This window comes from Parambassis ranga, chromosome 22 (genome assembly GCF_900634625.1).
Source record: "Parambassis ranga chromosome 22, fParRan2.1, whole genome shotgun sequence".
NCBI classification, from domain to species: domain Eukaryota; kingdom Metazoa; phylum Chordata; class Actinopteri; family Ambassidae; genus Parambassis; species Parambassis ranga.
The window spans coordinates 16565257-16582215 of NC_041042.1; the positions used below are offsets into that span (position 1 = coordinate 16565257).

The 16959-nt window shown below is 43.3% G+C and overlaps 1 protein-coding gene across 2 annotated transcripts; it reads right to left on the bottom strand.

Moving 5' to 3' along the window:
- Nucleotides 1-271: 271 nt before the first annotated feature.
- wdr35 (WD repeat domain 35) lies at nt 272-12282 on the bottom strand. 2 transcript variants are annotated; one of them, XM_028394609.1, is made up of 27 exons: nt 11919-12282; nt 11718-11835; nt 11219-11290; nt 11055-11147; nt 10850-10978; nt 10643-10776; nt 10334-10499; nt 10102-10247; nt 9720-9845; nt 9454-9639; nt 9015-9213; nt 7635-7779; nt 7221-7290; nt 7038-7091; nt 6851-6960; nt 6558-6777; nt 6403-6483; nt 6186-6322; nt 4964-5167; nt 4737-4883; nt 4525-4657; nt 4330-4440; nt 3530-3694; nt 2471-2611; nt 2117-2273; nt 1373-1613; nt 272-952 (listed from the first exon to the last, which is right to left on the bottom strand). In XM_028394609.1, exons 1-27 carry the CDS (start codon nt 11940-11942, stop codon nt 802-804), a joined length of 3660 nt encoding a protein of 1219 aa, XP_028250410.1. In that variant the 5' UTR covers nt 11943-12282; the 3' UTR covers nt 272-801. The 2 variants fall into 2 exon arrangements, with proteins under 2 accessions (XP_028250410.1, XP_028250411.1); XM_028394610.1 differs by having other exon boundaries at nt 9015-9075; nt 11919-11942.
- Nucleotides 12283-16959: the final 4677 nt, after the last annotated feature.

A 16959-nucleotide genomic window follows, 5' to 3' on the forward strand; every position in this document is an offset into this window, starting at 1 on the left:
ATCACTGCAAGCAACATAAGCTGACCTGCAGTGGTACACAAAAACAACACACTGCTGCTGCTGCAGCTTGAAAACAGTAGATGGCAGAAGACTGTAGCTCAGAGGGGGATATTTTCTATGACCACCTGTGTTTACTTGTTGTGGATGTACAGTTTAAACCTTGTTCTTTCATGTGCCAATAGTCAAAGTTCTCTGATCATTATCTACAGTGTAGAATAACAACAAGGAGTCCATTTTAATCTGTTCGAAATGTGACAGTTTATTTGGAGTCGATGGAAAAATAGCTTTACAATATGAAGGACGAGCAATACATTTAAGTAGATAATTACACAAATTAAAGCTACTTAAATTAAAAACATTTAATTCTTTTGACTGTTAACATACAATACAGGTGCTTGTTTTTTGTTAGCTACCTAGCTAGCTGCCACTTCCAGAATAGTTTCAGCTTCAAAAAAAAGGCACAGCTCCTTCCACAGGTAAATCCTGCTGGCTGATTTATTTAAAATGCTTTGTAGTGCTTTGACCTTCTATGACTCTGTGGTGGCATCAATCATTCTGTACGGTGTGGTCTGCTGGAACAGCAGCATCACTGAGAGGGAGAGGAAGAAGCTGGACAGAGTCATCAGGAAGTCCAACTCTGTCCTGGGCTGCTCTCTGGACTCAGTGCAGGAGGTGGGTGACAGGAGGGTCCTGGGAAAACTGACATCCATGCTTTCTGTATGTGCCATTGCAAAAATGCGATTTCCCCATTGTGGGACTAATAAGGGTATTCTTAATGTTAATCTCAATGTCACGCTGATGTCACACCACAGGACTGTGGCACAGTGGGCAGCTGTTGTACTTGCTGATCTCCTGTTCCACAGCGCAGTGTTTGCACACGCTGCACATCCAGAACGCGTACTCTTGGATTGGCAGACCCGTCACGATGCAGGTGGGTAATTTTCCCTCTGGCCTACACAGGGAGGAAGTGATTGATCATTTGCATTAAACTGGAACTACGCTGGAATATGTGTCCACCTATAAAATCCCTTGATGTAGTTTTACACATGTGGAACTATTTTCATTTTTTGCAGCATTAAACTTTTGAGTCTTCTTTGCACATTCACTGTAGAGAGCCTTTTGACAACCCAGATATTGCTTAATTTTTGTCATGACTGCTGATCACGTGTAAATAAAATAGTGCAGATTTGTCTCGTTTTTGTATACATTTTAGTGCATAAGTGGTTTTATTATAATATAACAATATGGTTTGGTGAAACTGATGCATTCAAGGACCACAAAAGTTCAAAATCAAATAAAATGTGGTAAAACCTGTCTAATCAAGTTCTTTAAAAAAAAGAGTATTTTGAGTAGGAGGTTAATGTGGACTCACCCGTCTGATGACGTGCCCAGCTCCATCATGCGGCTGTCCTTCGGGCTGTGCTTGGTGAAGATCTCCAGGGCCAGGTCCTCATAGAGCTGCCGCTGCTCAGGGTCCAGACTCTCCAAGGATTCCAGCTTGATGAAGGCCTGCGAGCAGGTACCGAAGGCCCGGCTGGCCACGGAACAAATGGCGAGCAGAGAGTAGATCTCCACTGCAGGGATGACGTCCTCGTACTCACGCAGGTGCAGGGCTTTAAGACATCAGATAACAATTGTTTAAAAAAATTAATGTGACGGCATATGTGTACGTTTTGAGTGACTATACTTCACATCTGAGCATGCAGTGGCAACCATCATAAGAGAACTACACATAAGGCCTCATATGTAAGGCAAACCTGGATTTGCATAGCATGTAGCAAAAGTACTCTCATCACTCACGCATCCCAATGGCAGAACAATGCTTACAGTATGCCTACATTCATCCATGTCAGGCTCTCTAAAGGTCAGCAGAGGTGACCAAGAACATGATTACAGTAACTAATGATTTTGAAATTATGTTGTCTCTTTTAGCTGCTGTAGCCAGGTGCTGTTTACTACCAGCAGGTGGCAGAAGAGTAAATGAATGAAAGGAGTTTGTTGATCCACTTTCAACACTACATACAAAGAAATCTAAATAAAAGGATGAATGCTTTGCATACTGATGATAATTATTAAGTATATTAATATGTTGAAGTGTCTCCATGTGAATTGGTACCTGTGCGCATGGCATTCTCCATGTAGCCTCCATAGAGCTGCCTTTGAGCCAGCAGGAAGAAGTGATACGCCTCCGCTCCGCGCCAGGCGTTGTCCACAAAACGACTGTCTGAAGAGTTGGCGTCCTCCTCAAGCAGTCCGGCGAGTGCAAATTTCGCCTAATTACAGCAAACAGAGAAAACAATGATGCATAAAATACCCTAAATGAGGTCTTTCTGCACGTTAAACACTACTTTTGTTGTTTTTATCTCTACAATAACAAATAAATATATTTAAATAAACTTTACTTGAGAAATAGAAGCATTTAAATGCACTGCAGTATGCATGCATGCTGTAAAATGCTGTGAAATATTACCTCAGACTTCTTTCCTTTGGCTTTGCTCTGCTGTGACATCTTCACCTGCTCGTGATAGTTTTCAACAAGATGTGCTGCCAACACGTAGAGCTTCTTCACCCTCAGAGGTCGGCTCCTTTTCTTTGCCTCCTCATCTGCGATCTGCAACAAGAGCCACTGTCACACCTTACACATGCTTTCACAAGTGAACATGTTAAAAGAAAATACCGGCTTTTTAACCCATTCATTTCTACTCTTCATTTTCTGTTTTTGTTTTATCAGGTCAGACGACCTTCTTAAGGCTTTCTTTTAGCTGCTTTACAATAAAAGTAGCTGTCCTTCTTGTAGGGCCCTATGGAGTGCATACAAGTAATTGACACTGGTAGTCCCCTACAACAAAGGGAGTGGACATAACTAAAGTGAGAATACTTTGGATGGTTCAAGACAACTTCCTTGTATTTATAGGACATAGAATTAATCAGTCTTACAAGTGTGCAGCCACTGAAAAGGTCCTGCCTTTGCTGTCACACCACAGTGAGACACTCAGTTAGGTTAACCTGTTCTCAGCACTGTGAAATTTTGTACAGGTGTGGTTGACAAGAAGTAGAAGACCTGTGTATAATTTCAACTGACAACTGTCAAGCATCTCTTTGTCAGGCTTTTTAAAATATATTACATTATTTTCGAGCACCAAAAAAAGAAAAAAGATCAATATTTGAACAGAGGCAGTTTAAGATGTGCTCTACTCACACTTTTATATTTATTTTTTTCAGAAACTAGAATGAATTATCTTTCAAAAGATGTCTCTCACAGGCAGATTGGCCTTACAGTTCTCCTGTTATGAGCTTTTTCTTTTGGGTATGCAAATTAGGCGAGGATAGGAAAAAATAGGTAGATGAGAAGGGGTTTAAAGCAAATTTCTCTTTAGAGTACTGACACACTATTACATCACTTCATAGACCAAGAACCTACTTTCAAATTTTGTCACAGAAAAGTGTCTAAATACTTTTGTAAATGAAACTTTTTAAATAAATGTTGAGTTACTTTGATGTTGATTAAAATATATACCATCAAGCTTACCTTAAACATAAGCTTGGCTGCATCAAGGAAATGATGGGCTTTCCGGTACAGTTCCACCGCCTCTAGTGTTTTATTCTTCTCAAGAAGATGTGATGCATATTTGGAAAGAAGGGATTTAATTTCTTTCATGTTGTGTGTCCTGGCCAGTTCCACTGCTTTGTTCCACTACAAGAGAAACATTCAATTTATTAATTCATCACGACAGAATATATTAAGAGTTTAAATGTAACATTGACTCTAATTAACTCAAACGAAATGTTTTAGGATTTATATGATAATAGCCAACTACAAATGAGAATTGTAGGAGCTGAGGTGGTGGGACAGGTTAACCCTTTGTTCTTGCTGGGCACATGTGACTTGGGTGAGAATGGATGCAAGCTGCATTGTATGTGGTAGCAAGATGATGCCACTCGGCCCACTCATAGCTACAGCCTAACTGATAACACAACACAAACATTCAGGATGAGGCACCAGAGAGATTACATGGTAACAGTCGACAGCCTGTCTATTATGTTGTCACAAACGTAGCATTACCACAGCAGGACAATCTGCTCCGAAAACAGGAAAGTGGGACTGCTGATGACATCTGTTTTTGGATGAGCACAGCACCAATCCTTTCAACTACAGCCAGATGTACATTTGTTATATCACAAGACTCCTTCTCATAAGCACAATGGTGAAATTGACATTGGAAGAGGAGCATTCACACTGCAGGGTTAAATATTACGGGAGTGGGAGGACAGCAGGTGCCGCGCTGACTGCTGCACTCCGGCGCCACAAGAGCTCAGACTGTCTCTCACCTGGTTCAGATGGACACACGTGTCAACAGCCGCTTTGGGTTGGTTACACTTCAGGTAGGCGTTCACGGCCTGCTCACACATACCCACAGTGGCAAACATCTGCCCGATCTCCTGCAATACAAAAGGTGAGGATGAGGACAGAAAAGACTAAGGGCATTTAAAAGTACAGATTCAGAAGAGTTCCATTTGGCTCACTGGTAACAGCTTATGATTCTCTGGCAGGACAGTGGTCAGCTTTTCAAGGCCATCATAGTCCTCTAGCATGTAGTAGCATTCCGCCAGCCTCTCCTGGTTACGACCCTGAAGGTAGTACTGAACCGCATTGGCCCTTAGAAAACATTATATTTAAATCAATTATTACAGACTGGTTAGACAAGACATACAAGAAAATGGGTTTATATCTGTACCACTTCTGCCTGTCAGCAAAGTAGTCTCCAATAGCATTGTTAGCCTGCTCCAGCAGAGCATCGTCACAGTCTCCGGAGCCACTTTTGAGCAGCCCGAGCACCTTGAACCAGTCTCCTAGCTTGATCCTGAGACTGATGGCCAGGTCCCTACAGAGACACACAGATCCATTATGCACTTAAAGAGAGCCCATTCATTCTTTATCATGGAACCAAGACAAAAGCGAAACCTGCGATCCATATCCAGGTACATGCGGTCAGCTTCCTCAAATCTGCCAAAGTATGCTGCCACCTCTGCTTGTTTCATGGGCTCGCTCTGCAGGTTGCCCAGGCGCTTGACAAACTCAATGCCCTGGTAGTCTTTGCAACGCACAAAGGCCTGCTCGGCTGTCTTCAGGTCCAGTTTCTGGAGGGCTGCCTCTGCCAGTAGACGCCTGAAAGGTTTGTTACAAAGAGAAAGTGCAGTTAGCTTATATCCTTTCACTCAGGTTTTAAATTTAGATTAGGAGCTGCGACGCTATTCCTTTGATATTGTATACATTTCAAAACATATACCGTTATACCAAAAAAGTAAATATTTCCACTGAATTCTCCTCCTGCAGGGATCACTGAGGACATACTCATTTACCGGTAGGTATGGGCACAAGCAACATGGATGGTCACAGCCTCAAGGGGAGTGCCACAAAAAGTACAAGCCCTCAGTAGAGTTTCACAACATCAGCCCTGTCTTTACTTCATTAAGGAGAATAATTGCTATATATAGATCTCTTTCCAGATGAAAGTACATTTAGCAATGCCTTAAAAATCAAGCTTCAAGAGTCTGAAGGAGGAGTGGTGGGGTACAGAATCAAAGCTGTTTAAAGTTTCCTTTTTCAGCAGCTGCCCACAGTGCCACAACTGTGACTACCGGTAACTGGTTTACTGACCATTACATATTTCATGTGCTCACGTTAACTCATAAATATTCTATGCTGTAATGTCAGGTGGAAGATGAAAAACCCGCCCAAACCAAAAGTACACATGTGGGAAAAGCTGCTATCAAAGGAGCCAGGGCTCCACCAGCAGCTCAGAGCCAAGTATTATTTAATCTTATTTGCTGAGAGGCACTGCATGTTATCTATGCATGTCTGTACCTCTGTGAAGTGAGAGGTGAGATTATCTATAGGTCACAGGATGTACTACACAGACTGACTGACTGACTGCTAAAGGAGGATTTTATTGATGCTGCCAGATTTTGACATTCTGACAACACACACAAATTACAGCTGCTTAAAGCATAAACTACAATTCTCCCACACCCGCAGTGACTACTGACTGGACTTAAAAAGTTCACACAACCTTTTTAAAGTTTAGAATTTCCTCTATTTGTAAATGCAATACACAAAAATATACAGAACATTACTGCATGAGAAGGCTAAGCTCAAACCCACAAAAGGAAAAATGTGCACCTACCAGAGTCTAGGGTGAGGATTGTCTTCAATGAACTGAGATGCATCTTCAATGCCCACTTTTTCGATCAGCGCTCGGCTATCTCTCAGGGAACGTATTTCAAAGTTGATGAGGTTGTCTTTGTTGGGCTTTTCTGGCTCCTGTGATCAACAGTGTGCAAGTTACATGTTAACATATAGGCAACATCACAAGTCCAGCGCAGTCTGATTCAAAGGTTCACCTTCATGATTTCATCAAGCAAGACAGACTTGATTTCCAGATCCTCAAAGTTGCAGATGTATCCAGATGTTTGGATTGGTTCCTGTATATTTATAATAGAGTCATCATCTCAGATTTAGCAAATGTGGCAATGCGGGTGGAAGACTCTGCACTCACCTCTGGGTCTTGGTTCCTAAAGACGTACATCCTGGTCTTCTCCATCACAGCAAAGAGGTCAGGGTTGTCGTTGGCCCACTGCAGGTCCCAGACATCTTTGCGCTCAAACTTCGACGTATCTCCTGCAGAAGCCTGGTTTCCTGTGCCGTCATCTACGGAGGAGCGGACCTCCAGGTCCAACAAAGTCAACACGCCGGCGATGTCGACGATGGCCAGGCGACTACAGTAAAGAATAATCATCTGTGACTGCACATCAATTACAAGAGACACAGATTCTGGCAACACTGCCTCACCTGGAGTTGCAGTTTAGGGAAAGATAATGGGCTCTGTTGTTTAGAGTGTATTTCTGGATGAGAACAACATTCGGGAGGCTGTATTTGTGGAGAGTGCCGGACTCTCGACCCTGTAAGCACACAGACACTTTTAAAGTGCTCTGATTTCACTGTTTGATTCTTGATCCTTCCATAAATGTGCACATACCACAATCAGAGTCTTCTCTGTTGCTGTGATGCAACAGATGGGATCACGAGTTGGCTGCAAAAAAACACACAAATTTCATTTACTTAGAAAATGGCTGAGAAGAGAGTCATGAGTGGTGTAAGGGGGTAGCAATTAAATTCACATTAAACACAGCAGAAGTGTCTTGATGAAACTCTTTCTTACTGTGAAGGCTTTTGCAAAGTCTTGACCACCGTCATTGGCTCCAGATGGATTGCTGTCAATGTGATAGAGCCTAGAGAGGCACGAAGTGAGAACACATAAAATAAAAATGAGCAGACAGACAGACAGAAAACCCATTCCCCCGAGGTAACTTGTGGTCAAGGTGCTAGTCCTGGCAGAACATTAGCTCATAGCCAACATTTGGATGAATGAATCCTTTTCATAATAAGACTGTACACTGTAAGAGTGAGCCAGTAAACCCAAGGTTTCATCCACTGTCTCCCACAATCTAGCACTGTGGTGAGCTTGCCTTCCGGTAACTTTCCATGACCTGTATGTCCTGACCTGGACTCCCCCCTACGCATCCTCTCTGTGGTCCACCTTCATTAAATATCTCTACAGTCTGAATGTTCTCACCGTTCCCTTCCCTCTTTCTTTGTTCTGGTCACTTGGTTGATCTCCAGCGCAGTCAGTTTCTTTGCCACTCTGTACTGCCACAAATAGAAGGCCTCTTTGGACGCAGCGATGATGTGTGTCCTGGTCATGGTAACAAACTGTGGTTCTAAGCAAAAACAATAAAGATAAGCAGTCATTTTTGTGTGGGGGCATGTGCATTTGTATGATATTCTGATTGGTGTTAACTTGTGTTAAGAGGTATGTAACATCAACTGTCAAGACGTCTAAGGTGTGTACTGCGACTACTGCCAGATCAGCAGGCTGGCAAGGTCTGGTGGTCCTGGAGGCTCATAAAGCTGGCTCCGTACCATGGCAACGCTGCCACGTTGAAAGCTTCATTTCAAACTGACCATACAAGTGTTCTTTCTAAACATCATTACCAGAGCAGTGATCCACTTTTAATTTCACACTCTGCAGACTCTCAGCAAATTTCATGTGTGGAATATGATTACAGAAATAACCTCTTATATAAGTATAATATTTATCACAGCCTAATATTCAATACAATTAAGATTTTCTTTGAATTAGCTTTTAACATAATGTGAATACACTTCATGAGATATTTTTTTTCTGACTGCTGCATCGGTTATAAATGTTTTAAAAGCGCTGCACACTGAATGAATGGTAAAAAAGGAATTACCGGTACATTAACTCTTTCTGCCAGCATGTCTGCACAGTTGACATTTATATATTCTCCATATATTATATATTTATATATTCTCCATAAACACTATTTTTTCTTGTAAAAAATAATATCGGCTGATGTTGTCTATCAATATATTGATATCTGTTCAGAATTTCAGGCAGTCCACTGACTGCATTTTCAAGGGATTTCAAAACTTAACCATTAACCTTAGACTGATCTACACACAACCTCCACTAGAATATCTGGAAAATGGGTATTTGAAGTCACTTTTTCTGAATAAAACAATTCAGTCTGTGTGGGTACATTCCAATATACAACATATAAGAATATATTACAAAGTGTTCTCGAACAGTCTGCCTTTACCTGGTCCTATGGTGTTGCCATAAGAGCAGCCACCTCCCAATGGCACACACACACACACACACAATATGTGAACTGAGAGAGACAGCTGAGCCTTCCTGACCTGCAGACCATGAGCTGGCCCAAGCTTCTCAGCAAATATCTGTGAGATAGTCTGTACAGCTATAGGAAACTGTGAGCCCATGAGGCAGGCGGGATGCCAACTGTCTCTGTACACTTGGTGTGATCTCTCACACAGGCTTGAAGAAAATACACCGACCTCATGTTAAATCAGAACTTTGATCTCCTGAACGATTACTCCACACACTCACCCCGGTGTACTGTATGTTACTCACCGATATCAATGTATTTGGTGTCCAGCGGAGTTCCAATGGAGTTGCACAGAATCAGGACATACTGAAAAACACACAGTACGGCCACATTATTCCACAGCTCTGTGTATAGCTGTGTCAAAACAAATAGACCTCTTTCTAGTGTGGTGTATAAATTGTACGTTACCCTTGCTTCACTCCCAGACTCTAAGTCAGCATCCTCCTGTGTGGCAATGAATTAGAAAAACAGGAGGCAAGACAGCAGAGAAATATTTGTGATCCTTGCCATTTCAGCTCCATAGTGTATTTCTCTAACTGTAAGATTAAGTATATACCGTTTAAAGGCTTTGGTGTTTCGTTTTTAAACGTTGTCACTCGTGTATATCAAGTTATTTTGTAATTCAGTGACATTCTGTGTTTTGGCTGTCATCTCCCTGGTAGGACATGCTGCATGTGTTCATACCTGTGGCTGGGTGTCGTCCGCCTTGCTGGCTAGGATGCAGAAGTCTCCAGAGGTGGTGATAGACATCAAGCTCTTGACATATTTGACAAACTTCTCATTGTTTTTGGTTTCCCAGAATACCACACAGTACTCTTGGCGCTCTGGCTTTGTGTAGGCATACACCACAGTGCTGCAGCAGTAACCCCACTGTTAAAAGAAATCAGAAAAAAAAGGTCAGTGAAACCCGAGTAAACCCAAGATTTAGATCATGAGTCGCACAGATTCACCTTATAATCGGGTCTGATGTTGGCAAAGTACATGTAGTTGTCCACAGGCAGGCCGATCCGCAGGCCTCCTCCCTCCCAAGCTACTCCAGAGATCTGCTTTCCAGGCACTTTGAGAGTTCTGAGATGCTGTGTCAACATAGAATAATGCATAGTTTGCCCGTCAAACCTGTTTGCCTTGCTCCCACTCAATGTGCTCACATATTACATAGTATTAAACATTGTATTATATGGTGGAGAAATATCCAAATAAATCTGGTCTCTTACATATGTTCTGTTTTCATTGATGGACAACAGACAAAGCAGTTATAAGGGAAAAAATGACTAAAATTAATTAAATTAAAAAAATACTCGTATGCTTTGGTATTAAGTGGAAATGCCTCACCTCTCCAAATGGTGTGTAGAACTGCACCACATTGACTTCTTTGTCCATATTAGAGGCTTTGAGGGAACCTGCAACCGCCAGCACACTGCCACAGTGGTTCCACTGGATACTGACCACGTTCATCATTGCATCAATACACACTGGATCTGCAGAAGAGGGACAGATCTTAGAGCGCTCATTTTGTTTCAGTATAAAAAAACCTGCAGCCTTTAAAAGGACTGTTGTTGCTCACTTTCATCATTCTCATAGCGCATGATCTGGCATCTTCCATTGTCAAAACAGATGGCGAGACACGGGCAGTCTGGTTCAACGTAGCCGCCGGAGCCTGCATACCAGTGGATCCCTGCTATGCTGACAGCTCCGGTAGTGTTGGTGAGACAGCTGATGGTCATTTTCATCTAAAATATAACCCACAAAAGAAACTTAACACATATTCATGTTTCATCAATGGATATCAACAGCTCATTGCTTTTGCCTCTGTGTTTGGATTCATGCATACAGTGTCCTATGAGGAGCCATGCAGTACAATACTGGTACTCACTATGAAGTTTCCTTGGTTGTCATAGATGTGTACCTCCCCATTTGCCATGCCGAAGAGGAGGATCTTGCTGTCAGGTGACCATGCCACATGAGCAAGCTGATTTCCCTTCAGCTCCTTTCCCCAAATCCGGTTTCCTGCAAAAAACAAAGCCATTATCTAACTGCATTTATTAACAACGTTTGGTAGCCACACTGTAAAGCAGTTTACCATCTACAGATCCAACGATGACTGCCCCATCTTCATACACAATGCAGATCTTTTGACCGTCAGCATTCCAGCTCATGCTTCTTACCACTGACTTGTTTCTGTTATTGATCATCTCCTCGTACCACGCACCTTACGACAGATTAAAAACATAGTCAACAACATTTATCACAAACAACCTGCATTTTACTTTACCTACAGTGCTCACCTTTGTACAGCATCCAGACGATGATGAGTCCGTTCTGATCACTGGTTGTCAGCTTTTCATACTGTTCATTCCAGGTGACCACCTGCACTGCACCTGTACCAAGGAGCGTTAGATCATTTTCCTACGGCACATTTTAGATCCATGCTCTGTCTGGCTGAACTTACCACTGTGTCCTTCCAGAGTTTGATTCATGGACAGATTACTAGGTGCAGCAAGACCTTTAAGTTTAGCATCATCTGTTGACAAAAGATTGGTAAAAAGGTTTAGATCAGTACTCACGGTTTCCTTCATTTAATCATAGTTATCTACATAACAGCAAGAGGCCTGTCTATAGAGAGAGCGGGCAAAGTGAGCGGACAGAGAGGCACCACATCTGAGCCAAAGGCCTATGAGAATTTTAAACGTTTTCATTCCATTGCTTCAAATAACCTCAAATCTAAATCACATGAACATTACATAACAACTAAAGTGAAACAAATACAGTACTGCGTGTATGTGGGATTGTTCAACACAACCAAACTTGGCTTTGTTTCTGCCCTGGAGCAAAAATAAAGTCAAAGAAATATTATTGACAAAGATGTCTCAGTGTAAATCAGATAGCAGGTGCAGGTGAGAGGATGCTGCGTGTGCTGTGACAGCTTTAGTCATGAGATCCACACGTACCTGTCTGAGACTCGAGCTTCAGGACCCTCAGGAGACCGTCGTCTCCTCCGCAGGCGATGAAGCCTTGATCTTTGTTCCAGGAAATACATCGGAGATGGATGTTGTTGGGAATAGCAATCTATAAATCACAGAAATGAGCCACAGTGTTAACAAACTAGCACACCGATAGGTGATGAGTTAGCTAGGAGGCTGAGCCCTCACCTTCTTGCTGAGGTAGATAAACATGATAGAAGCGAAACTGTTAAACCCCTAAACTAATCTCAAATTGTTGGATAGTCGTCCGCAATAACTAGCTTAGCTTTTCAAACACCATGCGGCCCTGACATAGTAAAATGTGGCGTTTACGCTAGCCTAGCCTGTTAGCTTCTACCTTCTATACCAAACAATTCACCGTTAGCGCGCCTGCGTCGCTCTGGTAAATGTATACACTCATAGATAATGCTTATTAGAACTAAAAGTAACAGCGGTCGCAGGAGTAGCGGGAAACAATTTTAAATTTACACTTCGTTGCTTAATTTGGCAACTGAGCTGACTCTGATGCTGAAGCGTTCCTCGGTCTCCCGTAGTAACCACAAACCGGAAACTGTGAGCAACCTGGTAGTTGTAGTCTTTATCTCACACTTCCTGCTTCCGGTAAGCGGAGTGTGGTAGCGTAACTTCCGGTCGTTTCTAGCAACAATTAAAATTAAAGCTGCAAGCAGCATTGCGGGCCCTCGCGCACCTTGCAATCCGTGGGGTCATCGCAGTCTTCTCTCCTATGCTCGCGTCTCCTATACTCTCCTGTGCTATGCTCTCCTCCTCTCATTTCCACAGATATACAACAAACACATGTTTACAACCAAACTTTCCTGCTACCAGTAGGTGGCGCTATGACCGTATCATCCTATTAGCATATATATCTGTTTAGACTCGGCTCCATGGCAGTACTGTAAGATTTTGTCCACATTGCATAAAGTATATGGGTAGTACTGCATAAAACACAGCGAGTTCCTTTGTAATGGCGAATGGTCAACTTTGAGGCCACTCCCCGCCACACGGTAATACTTTTGAAAGAGTTTTGGAATGCGTCTATTCCCTATGGTGTCCTGAGTGGACACAGTGAATTTCAGCTCAATTGCATGAAGTATGTGAGGCGTGAAAAGTTTTGAAGCAGGGTCACAAATAGGCAAAAAATGGCCACAAAAGTCAAAATGGTGGACTTCCTGTTGGGTTTGGAGGGGGGGTCCAAGAGAGTTTTTTGTGCGTCTTGGGGTGATACACATGTGTGCTAATTCTCATGATCCTGTGTCAAACTGGCCAGCGGGGCTACGCATTAGGGCAATAAATACAGTGAGTTCCTTTGTAATGGCGAATGGTCAAGTTTGAGGCCACGCCCCCGCCACACCGTCAGACTTTTGTAAGAGTTTTTGAATGCGTCTATTCCCTATGGTGTCCTGAGTGGACACAGTGAGTTTTAGCTCATTTGGAGGAAGTATGCGAGGCGTGAAAAGTTTTGTAGGAGGGTCACAAATCGCCAAAAATTAACAGAAATTTCAAAATTGCGGACTTCCTGTTGGGTTTGGAGGGGGGGTCCAAGAGACTTTTTTGTGCATCTTGGTGTGATACACATGTGTACCAATTTTCATGACCCTACTCAAAACAGGCCAGGGGGGCAGGCAGAAAAACCTATGAAAACACAACATTTTGTGTAGCCAGTAGGTGGCGCTCTGTCAAAGCCTCAATATTGTTGTATAGATGTGTTTAGGGTCAGACTCTGATCATACATGTGACATTTCGTACAGATCGGACAGAAAACGAAGAAGTTATAGAGACTTTCTGTGTCCTCAGAAATGGTCAAACTTTGAGGCCACGCCCCGGCCACACCGTCAGACTTTTGTAAGAGTTTTGGAATGCGTCTATTCCCTATGGTGTCCTGAGTGGACACGGCAAATTTCAGCTCGATCCGTTGAAGTATGCGAGGCGTGAAAAGTTTGGCAGCAGGGTCACACATCGCCAAAAATGGCCACAAACCTTCAAATGGCGGACTTCCTGTTGGGTTTGGAGGGGGGGTCCAAGAGACTTTTTTGTGCGTCTTGAGGTGATACATATGTGTGCCAATTTTCATAATCCTGTGTCAAACCGGCCAGAGGGGCTACGCGTTGGGGGCGCTATAGAGCCATTTTTATATGTGCATTTCAAAAGTCAGCAAATTTCAAAATTTTTCGGGCGAATGAATTTTTCTACCAAGTTTGGTGAGTTTTTGGGCATGTTAAGGCCTCCAAAAATGCGATCTCGGAGGGGGAAAAAAAAAAAAAAAAAAAAAAAAAATTAAAGCTGCAAGCAGCATTGCGGGCCCTCGCGCACCTTGCGATCCGCGGGGTCATCGCAGTCTTCTCTCCTATGCTCTCGTCTCCTATACTCTCCTGTGCTATGCTCTCCTCCTCTCATTTCCACAGATATACAACAAACACATGTTTACAACCAAACTTTCCTGCTACCAGTAGGTGGCGCTATGACCGTATCATCCTATTAGCATATATATCTGTTTAGACTCGGCTCCATGGCAGTACTGTAAGATTTTGTCCACATTGCATAAAGTATATGGGTAGTACTGCATAAAACACAGCGAGTTCCTTTGTAATGGCGAATGGTGAACTTTGAGGCCACTCCCCCACCACACGGTAATACTTTTGAAAGAGTTTTGGAATGCGTCTATTCCCTATGGTGTCCTGAGTGGACACAGTAAATTTCAGCTCAATTGCATGAAGTATGTGAGGCGTGAAGAGTTTTGAAGCAGGGTCACAAATAGGCAAAAAATGGCCACAAAAGTCAAAATGGTGGACTTCCTGTTGGGTTTGGAGGGGGGGTCCAAGAGACTTTTTTGTGCGTCTTGGGGTGATACACATGTGTGCTAATTCTCATGATCCTGTGTCAAACTGGCCAGCGGGGCTACGCATTAGGGCAATAAATACAGTGAGTTCCTTTGTAATGGCGAATGGTCAACTTTGAGGCCACGCCCCCGCCACACTGTCAGACTTTTGTAAGAGTTTTGGAATGCGTCTATTCCCTATGGTGTCCTGAGTGGACACAGTAAATTTCAGCTCAATTGCATGAAGTATGTGAGGCGTGAAGAGTTTTGAAGCAGGGTCACAAATAGGCAAAAAATGGCCACAAAAGTCAAAATGGTGGACTTCCTGTTGGGTTTGGAGGGGGGGTCCAAGAGAGTTTTTTGTGCGTCTTGGGGTGATACACATGTGTGCTAATTCTCATGATCCTGTGTCAAACTGGCCAGCGGGGCTACGCATTAGGGCAATAAATACAGTGAGTTCCTTTGTAATGGCGAATGGTCAACTTTGAGGCCACGCCCCCGCCACACTGTCAGACTTTTGTAAGAGTTTTTGAATGCGTCTATTCCCTATGGTGTCCTGAGTGGACACAGTGAGTTTTAGCTCATTTGGATGAAGTATGCGAGGCGTGAAAAGTTTTGTAGGAGGGTCACAAATCGCCAAAAATTAACAGAAATTTCAAAATTGCGGACTTCCTGTTGGGTTTGGAGGGGGGGTCCAAGAGACGTTTTTGTGCATCTTGGGGTGATACACATGTGTACCAATTTTCATGACCCTACTCAAAACAGGCCAGGGGGGCAGGCAGAAAAACCTATGAAAACACAACATTTTGTGTAGCCAGTAGGTGGCGCTCTGTCAAAGCCTCAATATTGTTGTATAGATGTGTTTAGGGTCAGACTCTGATCATACATGTGACATTTCGTACAGATCGGACAGAAAACGAAGAAGTTATAGAGACTTTCTGTGTCCTCAGAAATGGTCAAACTTTGAGGCCACGCCCCGGCCACACCGTCAGACTTTTGTAAGAGTTTTGGAATGCGTCTATTCCCTATGGTGTCCTGAGTGGACACGGCGAATTTCAGCTCAATCCGTTGAAGTATGCGAGGCGTGAAAAGTTTGGCAGCAGGGTCACACATCGCCAAAAATGGCCACAAACCTTCAAATGGCGGACTTCCTGTTGGGTTTGGAGGGGGGGTCCAAGAGACTTTTTTGTGCGTCTTGAGGTGATACATATGTGTGCCAATTTTCATAATCCTGTGTCAAACCGGCCAGAGGGGCTACGCGTTGGGGGCGCTATAGAGCCATTTTTCTATGTGCATTTCAAAAGTCAGCAAATTTCAAAATTTTTCGGGCGAATGAATTTTTCTACCAAGTTTGGTGAGTTTTTGGGCATGTTAAGGCCTCCAAAAATGCGATCTCGGAGGGGGAAAAAAAAAAAAAAAAATAATAATCCTAAGGGTTTCAATAGGGCTCTTGCACCATTCGGTGCTCGGGCCCTAATAATAATAATCCTAAGGGTTTCAATAGGGCTCTTGCACCATTCGGTGCTCGGGCCCTAATAATGGCATCAGAGGGCAACTGATGTCAGGTGAAACCAGCCCAAACAGGACACAGCACCTGTTGACGAGCTCTTTCTGTACTGCTGTGGTGTTGCTGTTGGTATGAAAGAGAAGGTGATAGCAGACATGTGCTGTGAGCAGGGTGATCGTCACATGGGCCAACTACCTGTTCCTTGTGTTGGGGTCAGTGCCAACTTGGATGACAAGGGAAAGAGTGCAAGCAACCATGACATCCAAGTTTGCCCAGTACTGCCCAAATGTGACTACTGCACAATAGACTGCACAGAAATCAGGTGTGAGGCACCATCGTCACTCACCCTCCAGTCTGAAACATTCTCCAACTACAAAAAAACCAACACCTTCAAGGGTCTGATCGGCATTGCCCCACGTGGAGTTATCGCCTTCACCTCAAAGCTGTACACAGGTTCCATATCAGACAGAGACATCACACAGCAGTCAGGAATCCTTCATCTACTTCAGCCTGGAGATGCATGCATGGCTGAGAAAGGCTTTGTCATCGACAGCATGCTTTCTGAAAAACCCAGAGTATCGCCCGACTTAGGGTCTTGGTGGAGAGGGCCATCAGGAGGGTCAAAGAATATCACATCTGGGACACCACCATTCCTTTGACCCTTTCAGGCACTGTCAATCAGCTGTGGGTAACATGTTTCCTAATGTCCAACTATCAAGGCCCTTTAGATGTGAAGGGTGATGTCCCGGTGTGACACATAAAAACACACATGGCATGATTATTTGTAAAATGTTTATTTAATGTTCAGCAGTTATCTTGAATGACAACATGAATTCACACACAAGCATAACCATCACAACACGCACACATTACATCACAATACACAT

Excerpts from the sequence above, each read along its gene's own strand:
- wdr35 (XM_028394609.1), bottom strand. The coding sequence starts at position 11,942 with ATGTTTATCTACCTCAGCAAGAAG. Across the intron at positions 4,441-4,524 it reads AGAATCATAAGCTGTTACCA|GAGATCGGGCAGATGTTTGC; the intron begins GTGAGCCAAATG and ends TTTGTATTGCAG. Across the intron at positions 3,695-4,329 it reads CGTGTGTCCATCTGAACCAG|TGGAACAAAGCAGTGGAACT; the intron begins GTGAGAGACAGT and ends TTTCTCTTGTAG.